General features: G+C 50.3%; 1 protein-coding gene across 5 annotated transcripts; it reads right to left on the bottom strand.

The window, feature by feature from the left end:
- Positions 1 to 523: 523 nt before the first annotated feature.
- Positions 524 to 13193, bottom strand: Dnajb5 (DnaJ heat shock protein family (Hsp40) member B5). Of its 5 annotated transcripts, none has more exons than XM_045141792.1 (5): positions 13092 to 13187; positions 12125 to 12269; positions 9574 to 9818; positions 2623 to 3224; positions 524 to 2462 (listed from the first exon to the last, which is right to left on the bottom strand). In XM_045141792.1, the coding sequence occupies exons 2-5, from the start codon at positions 12190 to 12192 to the stop codon at positions 2229 to 2231; spliced, it is 1149 nt and encodes a 382-aa protein (XP_044997727.1). In that variant the 5' UTR covers positions 12193 to 12269; positions 13092 to 13187; the 3' UTR covers positions 524 to 2228. The 5 variants fall into 5 exon arrangements, with proteins under 5 accessions (XP_044997727.1, XP_044997728.1, XP_012804222.1 ...); XM_045141793.1 differs by having other exon boundaries at positions 12125 to 12266; positions 13092 to 13182; XM_012948768.2 differs by lacking the exon at positions 12125 to 12269 and having other exon boundaries at positions 13092 to 13193.
- Between the last annotated feature and the right edge of the window lie 6083 nt (positions 13194 to 19276).

Raw genomic sequence — 19276 nt, 5'->3', positions numbered from 1 at the left:
TCAAGTGACAAGAGGGATCACCTTGGGACACCCTCCTGCCCAAGCCAAGGAATTAGCAGACATCTTTTTGAGCAAAGACCCTCTAGTTTCCCCAGTAAGAGAAACAGCCTTCTACAGGAAGTATGTCAGGCCAAAGAATGACAGCTTTTGTTAGTGTCTGCCCTGGGAGAAGAAGAAAGTCAGGAAGGTTTAGGAGAAATCCAGGGTCCACCTCTGGGTGGAGCAGGTTGAAGACAAGTGTCTTCATGGTACTGGGGATACTGAGCTCAGGAGGGTACGGCTGTCACAGACCTCTTCCTGGCAACGTGGCTGGCGTGCTTGCATGAGGAGTCAGTCCCAGGAAGAAAGCCAGGTCCAGATAGCCTGTCAGTGAGCATTTCTGTGACCACAGGGCTTCTTCCTACCCAGATACAAGGAAGAAGACAGGAGCCATTGTGCAAAGTCACTCAGTCCCTGACAGAGTTTTCTTAGCAGGGACAGGCAGTTCAGGTGCCAGCACAAACATCCTCAGAAAACGGTGACATTCAAGTAGCAGCAACTGTGTTTAATGCCTCCCAGGGAGTCCAGGTCCCTATCCAGGCACTGACAGCATGGGCCGAAGAGGCCAAGAACCTCTAGCTACATTGTTTGTGCTCAAATTTTGTTGATGGCAATGTATCTATCCTAATCAGTCAGGACGTCTTCCTCCATCCCCTCCTAGGAAGAAACTGTCTCAAGAAAAAAAAAAAAAAAAGAAACTTTATATGAGAAAATCTGACAAATCATCTGAAGAGAACAGGTCTTTCTCACAAACCAAGATATTGTTTCTTCTCAAATAGCTCAGTGGTGGCTTCCATCTTGTGTTTGGGATATTTGTTCTGGAATTCCAAGGAGTCAGAACTTAAGAGGAAAAAGTGGTAAGCTTTGGCTTATATTGAGGATTTGCTTGGGGTTTTCAAAGGTGACCAGGGTCACTGGAGGAAGGTTGACGGTGGCACTACACATTAGCCCCCATTTTAGGATTGTTGTTCCTGCTCAAAGGCCATATTTTTAAAATACTTTATTTTTTCATAATACTGTCATTACAAAAAAATACAAAAAAACTACTATAAAAACATTCAGGGGCTTGTCAGAGTGAAAAAAAAACCTAATGACCCCCACCCCAGGACCAGCTGAACCAGTCTTCTCCCAGCTCCTTCATTATTTGACTTTTATACAACTGTGGGAGTGGGGTGGGGTCACACAGGCATAAAAGGGCTGGAAATTCCCCACACAGCCTCCCAGAAGGGTAAGAAATAAGTAGCTTCACATATCACAAAAGTGGGGTTTGGAAGTTTGGGGTGGCTAGGCCCTGAGTTCAGAGGTATGGGGAGAAACCTGGGACCCTGAATCTCTTGGTGGGGAATAGCTGCCGCCTGACCCCAAAGCCCTTTCCCTTCCTGATGAAGGCTGAAGATGGGCACCCTGCCCCACTTCTCAGCCCTGATGCCTCAGCCCTGCTTCCCTTTTTTCTACCCTTGAACACTTCTCAGAGAAGCTAGGAAGACAGAACCCCCGCCTTTGGGGGGTGTGGGCAGGGCAAGCTGCTGGGGACGCTGCAGAGGGTCCATCACCTTCCTGCCCCAAATGAAAAGTGTCTCGTGCTCAATGAATGGCCCTATTCATGGGTTAGGACCTTCCCTTTCTCTTTATCTCCTAGAGAGGCACAGACAGCTCTAGGCAAGTGCTTCACGTGCATGGACGTGTGTGATAATCCTGGACACCTGGAGGGGTGGCAGGTGGGGCAGAAAAGCAGTGTCCTTCTGTCCTCTTCCTCCCCCAACAGGAGGAGGCCAGGAGGAAGGGAGAGGAAAGGTATTAGCAAGGCGGAGAAGGAAGGAGGACATGCTATTTACAGGCGTGGGCAAGGACTATATCTTCAAGTAGCACTCAAGTCACTCTCCAGCCACTGGAGTGGGAGCTGGATTCAAAGCTAGTGACATGAAAATTGATCCCTAGCCTGGGCTAGTTCTCCCCACCTCCCTCCCACTCCCCCAAAGCAGCCCAGCTCTGAAAGGGATCAGGGACAGGAAACGTTTCCTGAAAAATTAGTGGTGTTTTTTTTTGTTTGTTGTTTTTTTTTTAGTTTTTTTTTTTTTCATTTTAGAAAAAAATTGCCAGTGTCCAGTGGACATCTAGCCAGGTACACATTAGCTAGGGTACGTGTAGGGGTATTGCTGTGGTAGACTCTGGACTAGCTGGGGCAGAGCCTAGGAGCAGGGTAAGTGCTGCTTAAGGATCTGTCGTGTCTGTGGTGTTAATCTGTCTGGGAAGCGGACTTTGAACTCCACAATGAGGTCTCCCCGCTGAGTGGGCACTTTGGGGAAGGGAAGGCCCTCCCCACGAAGTCTCTTCACGGTGCCTGGCTTGATGACGTCATTGCAGGGCAAAGGGATCACTCGGCCATCGATGGTAGGAATGTTCACGGTGCAGCCACACAGAGCCTGGGAAAAATGGGGCAGAGAGACGAGGGAGAAGGGAAGGCAGAGTGAGTGGGGAGGAAGGAAAAAAGGCTGGACTGGGGAAAGCATGTGCTGGGAGGGAGCGAGGGAAGGACGCGGTCCCCATCATCCCCAGCCCACGGGCACCCTGCGCAGCCCTCACCTCCTTGAGGCTGATCAGCGCACTGTAGAGCACGTTGGTGCCGTCTCGGCGGAAGTGGGCATGGGGCTTGTCTTTGAGCACGAACACGATGTCGGCAGGGATGTTGTCAGGGGTGGCATCCCCCTCTTTGGGGAAGGTGATCTTGGTACCTTCCTTCCAGCCACGTTTGATAACGATGTGCAGGATTTTGTCCTCGGTGCGCACAGTTCTCCCATCAGGGTTGAGACGCCTCCTTGTGATCTTCATGCGCTTGGTGGAGCCGTGGTAGATCTCCTCCAGGGACACCCGCAGCTCATGCACCACGGGCGGGTCCTGCACCTTGCGCCGGGGGTACAGTGGTTCTGGGGCTCTCCTTGGACCCCTACTCAGCCCATTGAAGCCAAAGCGGCCAAAGGCACCAAATGGGTCCTCATCTTCATCCACATCCATGTCATCTGGGTCAAAGCCACTGAAGGGCCGAGTGGAGCGGCTGCTGGCAAAGAAGATATCGAAGGGGTTGGAGCCACCAAAGAAGGAGGCAAAGGTGGCATGAGGGTCCCCGTGAAAGGTGTAGTGAAAGGAGCCACTGGAACCACCTGATGAACCACCGCCGGTCTTCAGGCCTAGAGGGGAGGAGAAGTTAGGGGCAGCGTGGCCCATCCTGGCCCCACCCCAGTCTCTTCCCCCAGCCTGCTAAGCACAGTTCATGGGCCTAGAGACAGAAGCAAACTTTAAAAATTACTGTGGCTATTGTGTAGAGAGCTAGACTAACAAAGTAAGAGAGGAAACAGGTTTGCAAGATTATTTATTGATTCATTTATTTAGACAGGGTCTCAGGCTAGGTTTGAATTCTCTGTCTAGGCAAGATAAACTTGAACTAACTAACTTCCTTTTTTTTTTTTTTGAGGTAGGGTCTCACTGTAGCCCAGGCTGACCTGGAATTCACTATGTATGTAGTCTCAGGGTGACCTCGAACTCATAGTGATCTTGCTACCCCTGCCTCCTGAGTGCTGGGATAAAAGACGTGCGCCACCACTCCCAGCTTTTCTCCCTTTTCTTTTTTGTGGCTCAAGCATCACTTCCTGTATTGGTGAGAAACTGGTATGTAACAAACTACCACACACTTAAGGGCTTAAACAATGGTTTGTTAATCCCACAATTCCATGGACTGGGTGTTTGATCTGAAATCTCTTTGGATATTGTTGAATAGCGAAATAGCTGGCTAAACTTGAACTCTTAATCCTCTTGCCTCCATTTCCTGAGTGCTAGGATTACAGGTGTGGGGCATTATAACCAGGTTTATGTAGTGCAGAGGATTGAACTCAGGATTTCATACATGATAGACAAAGTACTGCACCAACTGAGCAGCATCTCCAGCCCCAATTTCTACTCTTAACTACACATTTAAGAATATGCGAGCTTGGGGGCTGGAGAGATGGTTTAGCTGTTAAGGCACTTGCCTGTGAAGCCTAAGGACCTAGGTTTGATTCCCCCATGCCCACATAAGCCAGATGCACAAGGTGGTGCATGCATCTGGAGTTTGTTTGCAGTGGCTGGAGGCCCTGGCACACCATTCTCTCTCTTTCTATCTGCCTCTTTCTCTCTCTCATAAATAAATAAATAAATGTAAATAAGACATTAAAAAAAAAAAAGAATAAGCTGGGCATGGTGGTGCATGCCTTTAATTTCAGCACTTGGGAGGCAGAGATAGGTGGATTGCCATGAGTTTGAGGCCACCTTGAGACTACATAATGAATTCCAGGTCAGCCTGGGCTAGAGTGAAACCCTACCTTGAAAAAAAAAAAAAAGAATATGCAGGCTAGAGCAATGGCAATGGCTTGGTGGTTAAAGTGCTTGCTTGCAAAGACAAAGGACGCAAGTTCAATTCCCCAGTACCCATGTAAGCCAGATGTATAAGGTGGTACATGGGCCTGGAGTTTGTTTGCAGTGGTTATAGGCCCTAGTGCGCCCATTCTCTCTCTCTCAAGTAAATAAATATTTTTAAAAAAAATGAGGGCTGGAGAGATGGCTTAGCTGTTAAGGCTCTTGCCTGTGAAGCCTAAGGACCCAGGTTTGATTCCCCAGTATCCATGTAAGCCAGATGCACAAGGTGGTATATGCGTCTGGAGTTTATTTGAAGTGGCTAGAGGCCCTGGTGCATCTATATCTTTCTCTCTGAAATAAAGAAACAAAAACTTAAAAATATAAAATATTTAAAAAAAAGAATATGGACTGGAGAGATTGCTCAGTGGTTACAGGTGGTTGCTTGCAAAGCCTGCTGGTCCAGGTTCAATTCCCCAGCACCCACGTAAAGTCACACACACAAAATGGTGCATGTATCTGGAGTTCATTTACAGTGGCAAGAGGTCCTGGAACACCCATAGTCACTCACTCACTCTCAAATAAATAAATGTAAATAAAAAAAGAATCATGTAGCTGGGCATGGTGGTTTACACCTGTAATCTCAAAATTTGAGAGGATTGAGTGTGAGCCAATCTGGGCATTGTAAGACCTTGTCACAAATACAAAGCAAATCAAGAATAATGTGTATATGCTGAGGTTTAAACAGGCTGGCTTGCCAAACAGGTGGAAAAGCCAGGACTAGGAGACTTAGAGGATGTGAATTCCAGTCCTGTAATTGTTTCTACTTCCTCACAGTCCAGACTGCCTCACAGTTTTATAAAACCTTGAGTGGTTAGCCTGGTGCCACATTAAAAGTCATACCTGGTTTCCAAATCTCTGCTCACTTCCAAAGCCACACGGGGCAAAAGACAATTAGACAGGGTTTGACTACACAGGAGGCCAGTAACTAGCCTGTCCTACACAATCCAGGAGGAAGCCTACTTTCATTCTTCTTCTAGCAGTGCCTCCTTTCCCCCTGACTCCTGTTTAAATGGGAAATCGGGGGCACTCAAAAAAAAAAAAAAAAAAAAAAGCAGGGAGGGGTACTAGAGAGATGGCTTAGTGGCTAATGGTGTTTGCTTGCAAATCCTAATGGCCCAGGCTCAGTTCTCCAGCACCCATGTAAAGCCAAATGCACAAAGAGGCACATGCATCTGGAGTTCATTTATAGGGGCAAGAGGCCCTGACATGCCCATTCTCTCTCTATTCCTCCTTGCAGATAAATAATTAATAAAAATATATTTTTTAAAGCAGGAGAAGGGCTGGAGAGATGGCTTAGCGGTTAAGCGTTTGCCTGTGAAGCCTAAGGACCCCGGTTCGAGGCTCGGTTCCCCAGATCCCAAGTTAGCCAGATGCACAAGGGGGCGCACGCGTCTGGAGTTCGTTTGCAGAGGCTGGAAGCCCTGGCGCGCCCATTCTCTCTCTCTCCCTCTATCTGTCTTTCTCTCGTGTCTGTCTCTCTCAAATAAATAATAAATAAATAATTAAAAAAAAAAAACTCAAGTCAGTGTTGCTTTAAAAAAAAAAAAGCAGAAGGTTGGAGAGATGGCTTGGCAGTTAAGGCATTTGCCTGTAAAGCCAAATGGCCCAGGTTCCATTCCCCAGGACCCATGTAAACCAGATGCACAGGATGGCGCATGTGTCTGGAGTGGCTGAAGGACCTAGTGTGCCTGTTCTTTCTCTCTATCTGCACCCTCCCCCGCAAATAAATAAATAAATAAATGAAAAGCAGGAGAGCCCGATGTGGTGGCTAATGTCTTTAATCCCAGCACTCAGGAAGCAGAGGTAGGATGACTGCTGAGAGTTCAAGGCCAGCCTGGGACTACAGAATGAGATCCTACCTCGAAAATACAAAACAAAAAGCATGCAAGTGCATTAACTGAAGATGAGGAGCTATTTTTCTAGAAAAAGAATGTCAAGTACTTCATTCTCATGCTGTGCTCACAGTGTTGCAACAGCTCCAGGGGGTGTCATTCACACTTCATACCAACATAGACTACAAAGGGACTGGAGCTCCCTGGCGTTACATAACACCGAGCCTTGCAGCCCACACCTAATGTGGAGCAGCCACTATGCATGAATGGGCTGGCACAGTGTAGATGGTGACCCTAATTGCTCTCTCTTGGAGTCATCCTATCTAAGGGACTCAAATTCCTGGATGATACCTTCATGGCAAGTATATGTTGAGGTAGTGGGAGGCATAGGGAGGGATTAACCCTGAAAACGGATCCAGATATGTAGACTCAGGGCTGGAGCCTAGGTAGGGGGAAGGGAGCCTTTTTGTGAGGCTTATTTATTTGCTAACTTGGTGGTGCTGAGGACTAACCCTAAGGGCTTGTGAATGCTAGGCAAGCACTCCTCCCTCCCTCCCTCCCTCCCTCCCTCCCTCCCTCCCTCCCTCCCTTCCCTCCCTCCCTCCCTCCCTTCCTTCCTTCCTTTTCCTCCTCCCTCCTTCCTTTCTCTTCTCCCTCCCTCCTTCCCTCTTTCTTTCTTTCCCCTCCCTTTCTGTCCCTCCCTCCCTTCCTTCCTTCTGTCTGTAGTCCCAGGCTGGCCTTGAACTCACAGAGAGTCTCCTATCTCTGTTTCCCTAGTACTGGAACCAAAGGTGCGAGCCACCGCGCCTGGCTAGGCAAGCCCTGTTAACACTGGGTTACACTTTCAGTCCTCTTTGATGCTATTTGTAAATTATTTATTTGCATGGGGGCTGGGGGGACGTGTGCACAGCGCCGGGGCCTCCTGCCACTGCAGACGAACTCCAGATGCATACACCACTCTGTGCATTGAGCTTTACATGGCTACCAGGAATCAAACCGGGGTCTTTGGCTTTTCAGACAAGCACCTAAACTGCTGAGCCATCTCTCTAGTCAGAGGCCCTTTAAAAAATATTTTGTTTTTTATTTATTACAGAGAAATTGAGAGAAAGAGAGAGAAAATGGGCATACCAGGGATCTGGAGAATTGAACCTGGGTCCTTAGGCTTCACAGGCAAGCACCTTAACCAGTAAGCTATCTCTCCGGCCCCATAGTCTGAGGCTTAGAAAAAAAAAATCTTTTCCTTTAATTTAATTTTATGAGAGAAATTGGTGCACCATGGCCTCCAGCCATAGCAATTGAACTCCAGAAACATATGCCACCTTATGCACATGGGTGATCTTGTGTGTCTGGCTTATGTGGGTTCTGGAGAATCGAACATAGGTCCTTAGGATTCACAGGCAAGCACCCTAACCGCTAAGCCATCTCTCCAGCCCTGAGGCATTTTTAAATGTAGAATTTCCATTGCCTATGGAAGCCTGATCCTAAATTAGCCTCTTCTTCCTGATAGCATAAGGACAGGTTTGGGTTTCATCAGAGGGGTCAAGTGGCAGGCGGTTCTAGGACTATGGCAGCTGCCTCTTTATTACTTCTCTCCAGGCTTAGGGTTTGTTCCTTCCTCCTATTAAGACACTGTCTATTAAGCAAATTCAAAAAAAAACTTGGCAGAGCTCAGTGAGAGAGAGGAGGCTGGCCTGATGACGCTAGGAGGGGGTAAGTCTCACTGTGGGGATTCCTGCTCTACCATCACCACCCCCTTTTCAGGCGGGGAACAACTTGTCCCAAGCACAGAGTTTGTGTGCACAATTGTTCTGGCTGGCTGCTGGGAGGGGGCAGGGTGGACAGAAATATCACTACTTTCAAGGCTACTTCTCCTCCTCAGGCCCTGGAGGCCCTCGAGGCCCTCCTAAGGCCATAGCACATCCTCGGGGACCCTCCTGGGTGGAAATCTGCATCAGAACCCTGTGCCCAGGACTAGGCTCTGAGGGTTTCCCTTCTTCACTTAAGGTTGGTCATGGAGGAAGGCTCAAGTTTCTGGATAGCTTCTTTCATCCCCCTTCCTAAGTAAAGGCGAGGGCCGAGAGGAGGAATGAATGTAATTCCAAGACAGGTCACATGGTGGCAGGGTGTCCACACTGGTTTCTACTCCTTCCTTCCATGGCAAAAAGAAAAATTTCTTAGCTGGGAGAATGCTGGGGATTCTAGCAGGTGCCTGGTGTATCTGGAAGTTAGCAAGTCTAGGAATGAGCAGGCTAACATGGACTGAACTAACAATGTGGAGAATAAGAAGGGATTTGGCAAACAGGACTACCGAGGACCGGTGCTGAGGAGAACGGAGCACAGAGCAAGGGAAGGAGGGAAGGAAATAACCCCTGCCAGAGCCTTTGCTTGGAATCAAGTACAGTATATGTCACCAACCTATTGCATTTGGAGGATGGGCTGGGGAGGGGGAAGAGGAGGAGAATGTAACAGAAAAGTGGATGTCGTTGGGAGGAAGGACAGCTCTTCCCAGGAAGGAGAGTCCTCAGCTGTGACAATGTCTCTTAATATAGCCTGACAGGTGCCTGTGGCTGGCGGGTGGCAGGCGGGCCCTGAGGGGCAGGCCCAGAATTAGCAGCTACATCATGCCCGTGGGATGTGCTGGGAGGGGCCACTCTCTTAGAGGCTTTATTTGGGCCTTTCCTGCCACCTGCCCTGTGCATGGCCACCAGTGGCCCTGGGGAGGGGCTAAGATGTCAGCACCAGTTCCCCTTCCACCCTTGGATCCTTGCCACTTCCTCCGGGAGGCAAAGTCCCACTTCTGTTCTGCTGGCCTGAAGTGGGCAGGGATGGGGGGAGGGCAGGGGACAACCATTTCTACTCAGAACTGTAGTAGTTAATTTTTCTGGCTGCTTAAGGGCCAGACTTTTGCTGATGAATGTAAATGCTCTGTCCTCCGAGAGCCACATTCTCCCTTTCCCCAACCTTTCCCATCAGCCAATGAAGCAGCAGGGACTTCAGGCAGGACTAATAAGGCTGAGAAGGAAAGAAGGGGAAGGCGTCTGGCTCAGAATCCTTCCAGGCCTCTAAGGCCTGAACTGGAGGAGAGAGGAGGGACAAGAGAGGCAAGGAGAACTTCAGTAAACTGAGGCTAGGTATCCAGTGGTCTACTCAAACTTGCTTCCCTTCCTTCTCAACATCATTGCTATGAGAACTGGTTTACCCAAGGCTCCAAACAGTCACAAAGGATCAAGATCAGGCTGTACTGCTGTCCTCTTACCTTCCTCTCCATACTGGTCATACAGACTCCGTTTCTTAGGGTCACTCAGCACGTCATAGGCCTCTGCAATCTCCTTAAACTTCTCCTCTGCATTGGGTTCTTTGTTCTTGTCTGGGTGGTACTTCAGAGCCATCTTCCGATAGGCTTTCTTGATCTCATCCTCATTGGCCCCTGACGGGATTCCAAGAATCTTGTAATAATCTTTTCCCATTACAGCCACTGGACCGGTGCTGGGCTCCTTGTTTCTGAAAGAGACCCAGGCCAAATTTTGGTGCTCCTATTCTCGACTGCTCAAGCCTGTTCCCAGTGTTCTTGCAATCCCTAAGTGACTCCCTGTGTGACCTTCAGCAGTTCATGCCTGCTCTGTGGGTCTCTCTCTCCATCTGTAAAATGAATTTTGGGCTAGACGATGTCTTCCAGTTCTGACATCCTAGGATTTTGTGATTCCTTCCTTAGCTTCTGGCTGAAGGTTGTGGCCCACTTCTTAGGTCTAAGCTGAGACCCAGGCCCCTGGGCCCCACTGAGGACCCCGGACAGGCCCTTCGGAGTGAGGTGACGCCGTGGACTGACAGACTCACATGCAGAAACTGGCGAAGGTCAGTGTACAGGGTGAGGTCACCTGAGCTTTGTGATCTCCTACGCCACACCTCAGGCATGGTGCCCGGACTGAGGACAGCTGGAGCAGTAGCCTAAGACTGGGAATAGTCCTGGATCTTTAGCCAACTGTCTTGGCATGCCAGGCTGAGTCAGGGTAGGAGTGCCTGGAGTCTTTTCTGCCATTGAAGACCCCAGGCCTTCATGTTCCTGGCCCCCCACCCCCCACTATGCTAAGTCTCACATGTGACTCAGATCACAGGGTGACTCACAGCCTTTGTAAACTGCTGTTTCTAATGCCCTCGTTAGCAAAGGGTGATACTGTCTTCCCCCCAACCAGGGCAACAGTTGCTTTCAGTCATTTTCCAGTATCTACATGCTAAAGTGTATGTGAATACTTTTCTGTGCTGTCTAAGCACCTGTTTAGTGAACAAAAGCATCTGGGGATAAGACCTTCTTAAACCTTAGTGCAAAGAGACAGTTGGACACCAATCACCATTTCCTAAATACCTTCCCTACAAGTCTCTCCCTCTACCTGATCCTGCAATTTAGGATGTGACTTAGTGGTACACCCACAATCCTGAAAACCCCTTTTAAGTGGGGCTCAGGGACATCTGTTACATGAAGGAAAAACACAGGACTCTGATCTTTCACTCTAATCTCCCCCCATCAACGCATCTGTGAAGGATACAGAGGGAAGGGGAGTTTCCTATATCTAGAGCTATTCAAAGCAATGGCCAGATGCCACCCTTTAGCCCTTCTGAGATGTCGCCAACCTTTGTCAAAGCAGGGGGAGTCAGAGTCTTTCTAGCAATGTCCTGGCAGCCACAGCTGAAGCCTACTTTTCTATCTGTGCTTCAAAGCACCGAGGTGTACATGGGGTCCTGGCAGGACTAAGGGCTGTGGCTTTTAAGGGGGAGGTCTCCGAGGCCTCAGGTGGGCAGGGAGATGGCCTTAGCTTCTGCCCCCACAGGGCCTGCTGCAGGTGGCTGGGTTGACTCACGATGCTGGGAGTTACCTCATTCTGACTAGGAGAAGGCACCATAAAGGCGGGTACTCCCCCATCTCCCCACACCAGTATGTCACGCCTGTGGGGGAGACTGGAATTGGGGGAGGCGGAGAAGAAAGAGCATCTGGGGGAGGGCAGCCATTTTCGGAAGCAGCAGTAAAAGCAGTCTGAGAGGGAATTGGGGTGGTCTGCCATCTCTGCCTCAGCCCACACTTTCTTTCCCCCAGAACTGGAAGGGACCCTGGCATACCAACAGGCTGCCCAGAGAGAGGAAGGACTCTAGCAGCTTCTAGGCCGAGGGCAAGCTGCAGAGCTCACTAGTCCACCCACTTTTTGCTGTCCCTACATTACCTCTTCACCAAGCCCGCTTCCTCCCCGGCACCCACTGGCTAGATATCCTAGACCCATAATTCTCTTGCCTCCACAAACGCAGGGAACGCTCTTTCAGGGCCTGCCTCCTTTTCAACCTTCTCCCTTCCACCCGCCTTTCCTCCCCCTTCCCACAAGCCACGTGGTGGAATGACAAAGGAGCCCCATGGCATGGCTCTGCCTTTGATGGAGAAGAATGAGGACAATGTTAGGGTAGAGGCAGGAATGAAAAAAATGGGGGGGGGGGATGGCAAGAGGGACTGTGGAAGTACAGAGTGGAGGGTTGACACTGATGGAGAGGGGAGATGAGAGATGACAGTGGAAATGACTGAAGTGAAAGACACCATACTGATGGGTGGAGAGGGAGAACTGCCCAGCCGAAGCACTGGAAATGCTTGTGGAGATGAGTTGATGAGGGGTGCAATTCATTCAAACGTCTGGGTGAGGTAAAGGGGGTTCTCGCATAGAACCGGGGATGACACGAGGACGAGGGGGAACAGGAGGCGATGCAGAGCATGGCAGATGCGGAGACTCTGACTTGGGATGGGTATATGAGTGCCCTTCTCAGGAGGGACTTACCGAAACTTTACAAACCCATTCAGCGTCCACGCTCGAAGTTTTAAGGGCTCCAGCTGAATTTTAAACATCAAGCTGGCTAAGAAGTCTTCTCCCCAGAAGTGTGGGAAGCTCCGGAAAGCTCCTCGAGCCTGTAGTGGGGGTTCTGCTGGGGGTGGGCAGGAGAGCACTGTGCGCTTAAACATGCCCAGCCAAGCCCCTCACCTCTGATCGCTCCACCGGAGCCTGCTTGGGACGCTGAAGCTCTGGAAGCCACCTCCTCAGATTCTCAGAGGTCCTTGCCCACCAGCAAGGCCTGTCCGGCGCCTGATCCCCGGGTGCGGAGAGGGAAGGGAGAGGGTCCAGCGGCCAGCTGCTCTCGGGCACAGCAGCGTCTGGCTGGCTGCGAGTGGCTGAATGGCAGCGCGGCAGTGTGTGCGTGCTTGTGAGCGAGTGGCAGCGTGTGTACCTGTGGCAGGTGTGCCAGCGAGGGCCCGAGAGGCAGGGAGCTCTACTCGCCTCTGTGTGGGGAGGACCCAGGCCCAATCCCGAAGAACCTACTCAATGAAGTCACTGACGGGGAGTCTCCTCCCCCGCAGATAGGCGGGGCACAGCCAAGCCTGGCCGGGACAAAAGGCGCGGCGGGGAAAGGCAGAGGAGGGGGGTCTGCGCAGGGGCGGAGGGGGGGTGTCGGTGATGTCACCCCGAGCTGGCTGGACAGCTCAGCAACGCCCCGGCCCCGGGGAAACCCAATCCGACGGGACCCAACCCGACCTGACAACCTCGCGGGGCTCGGACGCGGGCTGTCCTCTAAGACAGCCAGGCCCGGGTCGCGGACCCCGGGCTTCCCATCCCCGCATCCCTCCAGCAGATGAAAGCTATGCGCCCTCCGCATCCCAACCCCCGACCACGGCTAGGACCTGGCTTCGCGATGCCCACCCGCTCCATCCCTCCCTCCCGGCACCCTCGAGTCCTCGCTCAGCGCCCTCACCGGTGAGGAGCTGCGGGCGCCGCCGCGGTCCGTGACACAGCCGCTCCCCCTCCCCCGGCTCCGGGCTCCGCCGCCTCCACTCGGGACAGGAGTCGCCTGCCCGCCGGCCGCAGACAGCGGGGACCCGGAGCCCGCCCCCACGGCTCCACCTCTGCGCCGCCCATTGCGCCGGCTGCCCGTCACTCAGCTCACCCTCGGCTGTGATTGGACACCTCTCAACGAGCAGCGCGGTGATGGCCGTCCCTCTCCCACCCTCCCGCCCCCCCCCCCCACCGTCACCCGGCCACACGCGCACACATTCCGGGCAGTGATTGGTGTGGGTGTGATTGGTGCCCTCTGGGATCCATCTACCACACCTCTTCTCCATCTCGCCGTGTCATTGGTGAACACGACAGAGGGCGGCAACTCCACGCGCCCTTTGATTTTATTGGTTCGTCGCTTCGACTCCGACCCCGAGCCAGTAGGACAACTAGAATAGTCCAGTCTTCGGTTTGAGAAGGTGGGGTGTGCTGACCACCGCTTGAATCCCAGGAGAACCTTCTCAACCATGTCAAAGACAACCCAATGGTCAAGGACATCCCGTAGGTGGTCGTGACATGGGGCATGCTTTCCTTTCTCCATTAGGATAGGATATAGGATAGGATAAAATATAGGATAGGGGCTGGAGAGATGGCTTAGCGGTTAAGGCATTTGCCTACAAAGCCAAAGGATCCCGGTTTGACTCTCCAGGACCCACGTAACCCTGATGCATAAGGTGGCACATGCATCTGGAGTATGTTTGCAGTGGCTGGAGGCCCTGGTGTGCCCATTCTCTCCATCTTGCTCTCTCTCAAATAAATAAATAAAATATTAAGATAATAATTAATAAGAAATAAATAAAATATTAAAAAATAGGATAGGATAAAATAGGAAAGAGAATATTGCACTCTGGAAAGTGTAGTCCCTGGACGAGGGCAAAGGTCACCCTTTCTTAACTTGTCTACCAGACCTGATTTACCTTTACCATCCCTTAACCTGGGGTTGACCTGATATGGCCCTAACTGTGACTGTGGCCCTAACTGTGACTCAAAACAGACCCGGACAGACTTGAGAGAGTAAGTGCCCGCGTGACCTCTCATTTGCAGGAGATAACCTGGCAGCTCTCCCCAGGAGTGACAACTCGGTGATTCTCTTTAGTCACTTCCATCTTCTGTTCAGTCCCTGCACGCTGACTCCCTCACAGGCAGACCCTTCTCTGCAACTCCCACACTGCCTACTTCAGACCTCCTTATAGCCAACCTTTCATCTTCCTCTTTGAGTCTCTGCCCCAGCCAGCGGGGAGTTAAATAAGGACCCGAGGGGAAATTAACCTGGATGAGAGACAAGACAGACACAAAGAAGGAGACTAAGTCTAGAGTCTGATCAAGGCCTCAAATTTATTCAGGCAAGCACACACTTATATTACAGAAAATAAAACTTTCTCAAAACAGTGCTTTCTGAAGTCTGCTCCACCAAGGCCGTCAATGCCTCTGTGTCTGAAGTCAGCTTTACCAAGGCCGTAAGATAAGGCCTCTGTGCCCGGAGATCCAAGACCAGCTGCCGTTCCCACGGTCAAAGAGCAGCTACAGCTCCCGACAAATCTCTCTTCTTGTCCCTATGATCTCCCTCGCCCCTGCCATCTTCTATCTTGTCCTATTTCTTCTTACCTTTTTTTCCTTTCGTTTTATCCTATTTTTAATCATTTCTCTACATCTGTGGTCTGCTGTATCACAGTTAATGATTCCCCTTTTAACCCTTCGCCCTAGCTCCCCACAATCCCTTCTGAACACCCTTATATTCTCATCTCATTCCCCCCCCCCCCATTAAGTCATTAAATCTCAGCCCCAGTGTCCCTGATACTCAGAGCAGGCGGGGCTGCGGAGGCGGTCGCCAGCGGAAGCCGCCGCTCCAGCAGACATAGAGCTTGGCGCCCACATTACTGTCTCCCAGGCCCATCTGTGCTGGAGGGAGCGGGGGTGGGGATGGGGGTAATCTGGGGGTGAGAAGGGGGAGGGGGCTCTTGGAAGGCTTGGTGACAAAAAAAAAAAAAGGCCTGAGAAGATGCTCTCAATAAATAAACTCTTTCTTTGCCAGGTCCCAGAGATAGGATTTAGACACCCCCAGAGGTCATGCAAACTGGGCAGAGCTGGCTCGGAGCACCAGGCCATGGAGTAGAGCAGGTGAGGTGTCTAGGGGTGCTGGGGTCTTCCTATTCTTCATTACCTGCCTCTTTCCAGTGCTCACCATGGCACTCTTAAGTGTAAAGGGGTACGAGTTTAAAGAAAGGGAATTAGGGTGACAGAAGGATGAGGAGGGAGGGCATAGGGAGTGATCAGTATGGATGATGAGGGAGATGGGGTGGGAAATGGGGGACCGGAGAGGAGATACATGGGAGGCAAGGCTAAATGAAGAGGTGAGGGGAAGACGAGGTAAGCTGGGTGAGGAGATGGCAGGAGCAGCAAAACGATGGGACAGAGCAAGTGAGTGAGGAAGAATGAAGAGGAAGGGACAAGGAGAGCGGCTAGGGAATGGGATAGTGTCACTTGGGCATGGGCACGATAGCAGGAAAGAGACCTCTGATTTGAGGGCTCTCCTGCTCCTCCTAACTCACGGGGGTGCTGGTTGCTTCTTCCTGTGCCACCTCTGCCCCTCACCTCTTCTAGCCTTGCCAGTGCACAGGCAGTGTCTAGTGACCAGCCTTACCTAGCCCCTGCTAACGCTGAAATGTAGGCTTGGCCTTTTGGAGCTCCGTGGCTGTGTCCCTAGGAGAGCTGGCCCAAGCTCCACTGTCTGCCTCGATCACTGTAACTTGACCGCTTTCTGCCTCTGTCCTGGCCGCCCAGTGTGCGTGAAGAACTGGGATCCATGGAGCAGTATGCATTGTAAGAATGTGGATCCCAGAGTCACACCGTTGACCTTGTGAGGTCACTTGCCACATCTGTGTTTCATTTTGTTCTTTGGCACATGGGAGCAGCAGAGGACCTCACAGGGTTGTTGAGAGGGTTAATTAAGGTAACATATGCAGTATACTTAGCTCTGAGCATGGCCTGTGGATAACACCCAGGTTAACTCTTACTCTGTTCACAGATATCTGGGTGTGTGAGCACAATTGCAGCTGTGTGTCTGATTGGGGATGATTTTTACTGTTGTATTCATGATTCGGTTTGTGAGCGTGTAAATGTAGGATTATTTTCGTGTGGTAGTTTGCCTGATTCTGCGTTATTTGCTATAGGTAGGTGATTTTGTGTCAGGGTACAGGTGTGATCAAATAGCTGTGTAAAAAAGTGACATGATAAAGAATGAGCGAAGTATGTGGCAGTTGAAATGTTGGCACCATGTCTGCCAGCGTATGTACGTATCTGTGACCTTGTCAGCTCCAGACATCCCTGCTTGCCCTTCCTCCCCATGGAAACGTCATAGCCCAAGGTGTCCCTCATTTCCTTACCCTGAGGGAACCGGAAGCTGTGGGCAGGGGGACGGGGGTGGGTTCCAGTGAAGAGGTGTTTAGACAGGAGCACATGTTCCCTCCCAGACTGTGTATGGGAGGGGGGAGCCCACTATCTTGCACACATCCCAAAGCATACAGAGGAAGTGCTCCCGGTTCCTGTCTGTTCTCAGTTCCCTGTCTTGTCACCATGGCAGCAGTTGCCAGGGGCTCCCATGGTTGCTAAGGTTTGGGTGTGGGAGGCTGCCAGGCCCTGTTGCCAGTAGAAACAGGATCCTGGAGGCAAGGAAAACTACCCACACAGCTGCCCGCTCTGTGCAGTGATAGGACTGGCTCTTGGCTCCCTCCTTTCCCTAGATTGTATCTGTGGACTCTATGTGGCAGTACAATGTGCACGGGGCTCTAATGTGAAGCTGCGATACTTGCAACACGGAGACCCAATGTCTTAGGAGAAAGGGGGCCTCTTGGTCTCCCCATCACCATCTTTAAAGTTAGCAGTGCCTGAGAAGCTAGTGACTGCTCCATTCTGTCGCTCATTGCTCCTACTTGTCTCCTTGGCAGAATCCCTGCTTGGGTTCTGCAGTGACTGGGTGCTCATAACCTGATGCCTTCACTTGCACAGAGGGATGCTACATTGACCCATCGTTACCTTGAATGTAGACTGACTCCTCCGTGCAGTCAGACTCTTAACATCTCATCTGATACATCATGCTTACATATAAGCTTAGGGTTTGGCCACATACTAAGCCATACATGTCAAGTTTGGTTATCAGCTTGAGATACTGCTGTTGGTTATAATCCTGCCCCCCGCCAAAAAAATCCTGAATTTATCCTCAGCCTAAGTCCCTTTCCTAAACATAGTTGACCCCTAATTTTGACACAAGATACTTGAAATCATCCTCATATTCAGTCTGATCTTGACCACTGACTGAAAATTGACCAGGGATCTAACTCCCTGGTACTTGCTAGCATCTTGTTTCACCCCTTCTGAACCTACACTTGTGAGAACTATAAGCGGGTCATTTCTTGCTTTGGGATGAAGCAGTAGTTCTGAGGATGTCCAGCAGAGGGTGTGTAGCATCAAGTTTTAGAGGCAAATTCAGTGAGCCCTACCAGTGAACTGAAGAACTCCCCTACCTGCAATGTTTTTAAAATATATTTTATTTTTATTTATTTATTTGACAGCGAAAGAGGGAGATAAATAGAGATTGATAGAGAGAATGGGCACTCCAGGGCCTCCAGCCACTGCAAACAAACTCCAGATGGGTACACCCCTTGTGCATCTGGCTAACATGATCCTGGGGAATTGAACCTGGGTCCTTTGGCTTTGCAGTCAAACACCTTAACCTCTAAGCCATCCATCCACCTCCCCTTTTTTTGATGCCCAAACGTTAAGGTCCTGTGGTTGCTTGGCCTTACAGAGCTTCTTCCTACAGCTTAGTTTGGAATAAGGTCAGGAACATATTGACTGGCATTGAGGCCTCTACCTGGTAAGATATCTCACTCCCAAGCTCATATTTTTGTTATATGCTCAAATAGCTTTGCTGCCCTCTCTGGTATTCAGTTAGCCTTTCATTTTTTCAAAATATATTTTATTAATTTATTTGAAAGAGAGAAAGAGGGAGGGAGAGAGAGAGAGAGAGAGAGCAAGAGAGAGAGAGAGAATGAGAGGGAGAGAATGGGTGCGCCAGGGCCTCCAGCCACTGCAAATGAACTCCAGATGCATGTGCCCCCTTGTGCATCTGGCTTATGTGGGTCCTGGAGAATCAGACCGGGATCCTTTGGCTTTGGAGGCAGATGCCTTAACCACTAAGCCATCTCTCCAGCTTAACCTTTCATTTAAAAAATATTTTTATTTATTTATTTGAGGGGGGAGGGACATAGAGAAAGAGGCAGGCAGAATGAGTATAGGTGCACTATGGCTTCTCGCCACTGCAAACAAATCCCAGACACATGTGCCACTTAGTGCATCTGGCTCTATGTGGGAACTGGGGAATCAAAGCTGGACCATCACCCTTTGCAAGCAAATACCTTTAACTGCTGAGCCATCTTTCCAGCTCTATCTTTTCATTTTATTGAGCTTCCCGCAGCATCCACCCCTCATTTTAGCTCTGTCCTTGAGATTACATCAACTTCATGGACCCCATATTCCAGATGTCATGGTGCCCCACTCATTGACTTGTTCCTGGAGTGCTGATGCAGGTATGAACAAGCTGCCTGCCTTTGAACTTCGTTCCATGAAGCCTCATTACATCAATTCATTTTTTGGTAACTACCTCATAGAGCTCACTCATACCAAGTTGAGACTGCAAGTTTTCTTTTTTTGTTTTTTTTTTTCAGGTAGGAACTCCAGTCCAGGTTGACCTGCAATTCACTATGTAGTCTCAGGGTGGCCTTGAGCTCTTGGCGATCCTCCTACCTCTCTTTGCCTCGAGTGCTGGGATTAAAGGCGTGTGCCACCACACCCAGCTAAGACTGGAAGCTTTTTTTTTTTTTTTTTTTAATCCCTGAGCTATTGATTCAATCTCTTGTCCTGTTATAATTTTGAAAACCAAAGATACTTGAAATAAATAGAATTCTGGTGACATTTCCTGAATTTTAGGACAATCTTTGAACTTGGTAATCGCTGCAGTTGATGTTTTCTTAAAAGGGAAACAGAGGACTGATGGTCCCCAGCTGGCTTGGCTGTGACTTCAGCACTGTGGACAGAGGCCATGGATGG

This window comes from Jaculus jaculus, chromosome 1 (genome assembly GCF_020740685.1).
Source record: "Jaculus jaculus isolate mJacJac1 chromosome 1, mJacJac1.mat.Y.cur, whole genome shotgun sequence".
NCBI lineage: Eukaryota > Metazoa > Chordata > Mammalia > Rodentia > Dipodidae > Jaculus > Jaculus jaculus.
Note: the sequence above shows the minus strand (reverse complement) of the source record. Positions and strands in the feature narration are given on the sequence as shown.

What these genes read in the sequence shown, in the direction of transcription:
- Dnajb5 (XM_012948767.2), bottom strand. Translation starts at nt 12,306, where the DNA reads ATGTTTAAGCGCACAGTGCTCTCCTGCCCACCCCCAGCAGAACCCCCA. An exon ending in AATGGGTTTGTAAAGTTTCG is followed by an intron (nt 9,819 to 12,124) that starts GTAAGTCCCTCC and finishes GGTCTCTTTCAG; the next exon opens with AAACAAGGAGCCCAGCACCG. An exon ending in TGACCAGTATGGAGAGGAAG is followed by an intron (nt 3,225 to 9,573) that starts GTAAGAGGACAG and finishes CCTCCCCTCTAG; the next exon opens with GCCTGAAGACCGGCGGTGGT.